Source organism: Cynoglossus semilaevis, unplaced genomic scaffold, assembly GCF_000523025.1.
Source record: "Cynoglossus semilaevis isolate Cse_v1.0 unplaced genomic scaffold, Cse_v1.0 scaffold376, whole genome shotgun sequence".
Taxonomy (NCBI): Eukaryota; Metazoa; Chordata; class Actinopteri; order Pleuronectiformes; family Cynoglossidae; genus Cynoglossus; species Cynoglossus semilaevis.
Window position 1 is genome coordinate 151109 of NW_007585115.1, and position 5005 is coordinate 156113.

The 5005-nt window shown below is 41.2% G+C and overlaps 1 protein-coding gene across 1 annotated transcript; it reads right to left on the minus strand.

The window, feature by feature from the left end:
• Nucleotides 1-2361: 2361 nt before the first annotated feature.
• On the minus strand, nt 2362-4252 carry foxd5 (forkhead box D5). Its single transcript, XM_008337220.3, has one exon. It carries the CDS (start codon nt 3429-3431, stop codon nt 2418-2420), a length of 1014 nt encoding a protein of 337 aa, XP_008335442.1. The 5' UTR covers nt 3432-4252; the 3' UTR covers nt 2362-2417.
• Nucleotides 4253-5005: the final 753 nt, after the last annotated feature.

Consider the following 5005-nt stretch of genomic DNA (forward strand, 5'->3'; position numbering starts at 1 on the left):
AGAAAAGAATCCAGGGAGGTCCATAATCTTCAAGGCCCACAATCAGCTGAGTCTGAGGCCAGAAATAGAGCTCTGACCGATGGCACAGAGGAATTGTTTCAGTCCTGGTCTGAAACCAGACACTGTCTATTCACATTGTCCACTGTGGAGACATGAGCTTTGACTGTCTGTAGGTTTTTATTAAATGATTTAAAGTGGCACATTCACCATTTGTAATAATAATAATAATAATAATAATAATAATAATAATAATAATAATAATAATAATAATAATAATAATAATAATAATAATAATAATAATAATAATAATAATAATAATAATAATAATAATAATAATAATAATAATAATAATAATAATAATAATAATAATAATAATAATGTTTAAAAGTTGTAAGTTTTATTTTAAGAATTGTTATTAACCCCAAACTCTCCTGTGAACGTCAGACAGCAATCCTGCTTCAACCTGAGGCCAACAGCGTCATCTTGAGGCTATAGTGAGACATTGCTGAATAATAGGACTGGTAAATTTAGGAACCTTTAAATAACTTAATCCAACATTGTATTTGTATTAGAAATAAATAATAATGATATTAATTTTAACGGTTTTAGCCATGACCGTAACATTTTTCATAATCATTTGAGTAGCGAAATAGGTAGTTTATATATTCGAAGCATACAATTCTGTACAGTCAGTGGGAAATTTAAAATGTTTTTTTTTGTTGCGGTATGAACCGGATGTTCATAAGTCTACGTACATCCGTTTTCTTATCTCGGACTTTCCATGCAAAAATAAATGAATGAAACCATATAACCGTGCTACAGTGGGACACATGCTGTTTTTAACTTAGTGCTCTTTTAGTGGTGTAAATAATCAAACAAAAAGACTGTTGAAATGTCAAGAAGTGAATTAAAGTTTGGGTTTTGTGTTTTACTATAGCTTAATACCATATTATACGGAGCCCCTAAAGGAACAAAATAAACATTTCTGGTGCTAACCTGTAAGTGTCAATTGCAACTGAATTCTGGTTAATGTATGGTGTTGGCACTCATTGTTGCTGTTGTCTAAAATTAAGATTCCATTGTAATAAGATAAATAATCCATCCATCCATCCATTTTCATCCGCTTATCCGTTACCGGGTCGCGGGGGCAGCAGTCGCCACCCAAATCACATTGCACCGTACCAAGCCCCCTAAATCTTCCTGCGGGTGGCGAGTCCACTGGAAGGTACCAACTGCCCTAACCAGGATTCGAACTTGCCCAGGAGGTGAACCCTGGGGTTCCACACCAATGACAGAGACATTGCCTCTGGGCCAAAGCGCCACAAGATAAATAATATGGATCTAAATTAATGAATAATCATTTTTAGCTGAAATGCTAATTTATGTTGCTATAACAACTGTGGATGAAATGTATTCATATGTTCATAGTTTATAGAAGTATGCAACATATATAATCATGTTTTATAATAGAATAAATAATCATAAGAGATGTGCTAAAACATATAACCAGCTTGAACATAAAATGCTGCTTAAAGCTAAAACTGAAAATATGCAGCTGTAAGAAAAGGAGCTGCAAGGTTGAGGTACACCAAGGTTTGTTGTTACAAGAGGAGTACTTGGTGAGATGGGGAACAGAAACTAGTAGATCACAATTTGACAACGGCTAGGTTCATGGTTAGAGCATAGGGTCACAACAACAGCACCTAGGTGCGATAAGAACAGGATGAGAAACCAAGGGAGTAGATGTTGTTGTCAAAATGTATGTGTGTGCGTAGAACAAATGAAGTCTGTACCACTTGACATGTACCACCTGGATGTTTGAGAGAATAAAAGAGCCTGAGTTTGGGGAGAGAGCAGGATTCAGCAGTCAACCCCCTGACTCTCCGCTGGACCCTCGAGCAACGATCTTTGTCTTTTCTTTGTACTTTGTGAAAGTTCTAGATCAACGAACCTGGGGTGGTAAAACCTTACCACGACACAACCTAATTTCCCTTCGGGCATGATTAAAGGCATCTATCTATTTATCTATATATTTAGCATCAAGTGTGCGCGTGTAGCATTGAATTGAACAAACATCTGCTTTTTTGTTCAGTTCAACAAATGACAAAGTAAACTGTTATTTTTCAGATATTTATTTAAACAAACCAGTACAAAAAAACAAAAAAACATTTCCACTGCAGACACAGATATATTACCATACATCTTATTTACAAATGAACTCTGTTAAGACATTTAATGTAAACTCACATAAATATCATGCAATTCAAACATTTCTTCAAGAAATGAACTATCCTGAGGTATAAACACACAAATACAGTTTGCACAGGTTTCTTTATTTTTTTATTTTTTTATTTTTGTTGTTGTTTTTTAATATTTTACCACTCAGCAGCGAGGGTACGAGAGTCTGAGGTGTTTGTTTAAGAGAGCATGGCCGGGGGACATAAAGGGGTTATGTGAGTCTGCACGAGAGTCGGAACCAAACATTGACTGGTGCCAGACATGAGATGTCCGTACAGTAGGGGGTTCTGCTGTGGGCTTGGGTTCTGCCGGGTGCAAGTGGAAGGTTTGCCGATGATGCTGTCGATGCTAAAGGAGCATTTAACCTGCGGGCCTGGCTTTGGCACTACGGGCTCTGATGCGCAAAGCTGTGCTCTTAAGTCTTTGGGAGCAGCGGCGCACTTCCCCTGGCTGTTCAGAGTCCGTAGCAGAAGGCGGTAGTTGGAGGGAGGCATCATGATGCCACCCTGCAAGGACACATACCGGAGAGGTGCAGTGAGTGGAGGGCTAACCTGCCCTTGTCTGCTGAAGGGCTGCCCGTATGATCGGTGCAAGTTCATACCGGAATAAAACACAAGTTCGTCCCTGCCGAATTCACTCTGGTTCCTCTTGAAACGCTTCCTTCTCCGCAGGAAGCTTCCGTTGTCAAACATGTCTTCTGAAGCTGGATCCAGAGACCAGTAGTTACCCTTACCCAGGTTCCCGGGCTCCCTGGGGATCTTGATGAAGCAGTCGTTGAGAGACAGGTTGTGTCTGATGGAGTTCTGCCAGGCGGGGAACTTGTCCCGGTAGTAGGGGAACTTGTTGCTGATAAAGTCGCAGATGCCACTCAGGGTGAGCTTCTTCATGGGGCTCTGCAGGATGGCCATGGTGATGAGGGCAATGTAGGAGTAAGGAGGCTTCACTGAGCCGTTCTGGACTTTCCTGGACGGCTGTGCGTCTGCGCAGAACCTGCTCTCACTCTCCCCTGACGAGTCTGGCTCTGAGGAGTCAAATTCGGCGCCTGATTCTACCGAGGAAACGGCGTCTGTGGAACAGCTGATTCCATAAAATCGTCCGTGTGTTGGGTGATCCTTGCCCACGATGTCAATCTCATCCTTCTCCAGTGGCAAGCCGGTATGATGCAAAGCTTCACATTCAATAGGAAGAGTCATGGTACACAATTCAAATGTTAAAATATGCGGAATCACAACGGTGCCAAACTGGCACTGGAGAGTTGTCGTGCGTATATATATAGGCCAATGACACTAAGTCGTGCGTAAAGGCGCATTTGCTATTCCCAGGTTCCTGTGCGCCAGCTGTGTGCTGTGTATTCCGGGAGTCCGGGCTTTATATGTTTGGAAGCCGGTGCTCGGTGGGCCAGTCCCTAAACTTGTGAACCTATCAGCGCAGCTGCTCTCAGCGGGGGAGCAGGAAAACACAATGTAAGTGGGAGGGAGCCGGAGCGCAAAGGGTCCATTCAAACAGAGGAGGCAAAATCTCAAACCAGAACAAGTTGTAGTGTATTGACAAAGAGTTATATTTATATATTAATAGACTTTCTGTGTACATTTCAGGATCCTTTTGTGGTTCTTTGAAATTATTCATTTGATATTACAAATACAGGCAAAACACCGTCGGAGGTCGAATGGTTTTAACACCACGCCTAACCCTTGATAAGAAACCAGGTGTTTCCTACTCAGAACACCCCGCTGCTTCGTTTAGTTTGCCACCTCTGGATGCCCGTGGGTGATGTGACCATGAAAATGGCCGTGGCAGGGAGTCCCGCAGCCAGCAAAGAATAGAGGCCATAGTCATCTTAACGAGACCATCAGCATCAGAATTGAAGAGGAAACGGCTTAGCTGCTCTCTGAGTTCAGACCCACAGGGATCAGCTCCGCTGTATGAGCGGCATGAATGAGCCAAAGCCTCAAAGCAAAACCGGTTCAGCTGAGGATACGTGTTAAAACCATCCCCCTAAAACCATCTCTATTGCAAATGAGTGGAGAAAACTCCACCTATTTCCTCACCTGACCGGGCCTACTGTGTGCTAGTGTGTGACCTGGCGTTCTCACATGACTATACAATGGATCTCATTTGTTACTGAGTTTGCCAAAGCTGCTCTGGGACTGATGACGGCCTCACACACAGACGAGACAAAAATCAAACTTTAATGTAAAGTGAAACCTAAACACTGATGTTGAATGAATAACCTACAGCAGGAAGAACTGGCACCAGGACTCTTTGACTAATAGCAACCTATTCTTACAGTACGTTTAGCCAACAAATCATACATTTGAAAAGTTTTAAGTTTGTTTTGATTCCAGTTACTTAAATCACTCAATTTAGATTATTTACAAGTTGATGGAACTCAACTTGGAACCAAATGCTTGGTAGGCAGGAATTCTACCACTGCCACAGGCATCTTTAATAGTCAACAAGTGACCATTTTATTTACTGAAAACCTTCTGAAACCTAAAAAGCCCATGATTTTCAACAAATAAAAACTAAAATAAAAGTCACTCAAATATAATTAATACTTTACCAGAAATGGTTGAAGGGAATATGCTGGAGAGCAATATTCAGATTTGACCAAATCACTGTATTTGGAATTAATATATAATAATAATAATAATAATAATATATAATTCAAGCATAAGGGTGTCCATCAGTGCACTTGGCACCAGGACCCCCTAGGCCGGAGGTCAATGATTGACTTTGTAGTTGTGTCATCTGACATCCGGCCGTA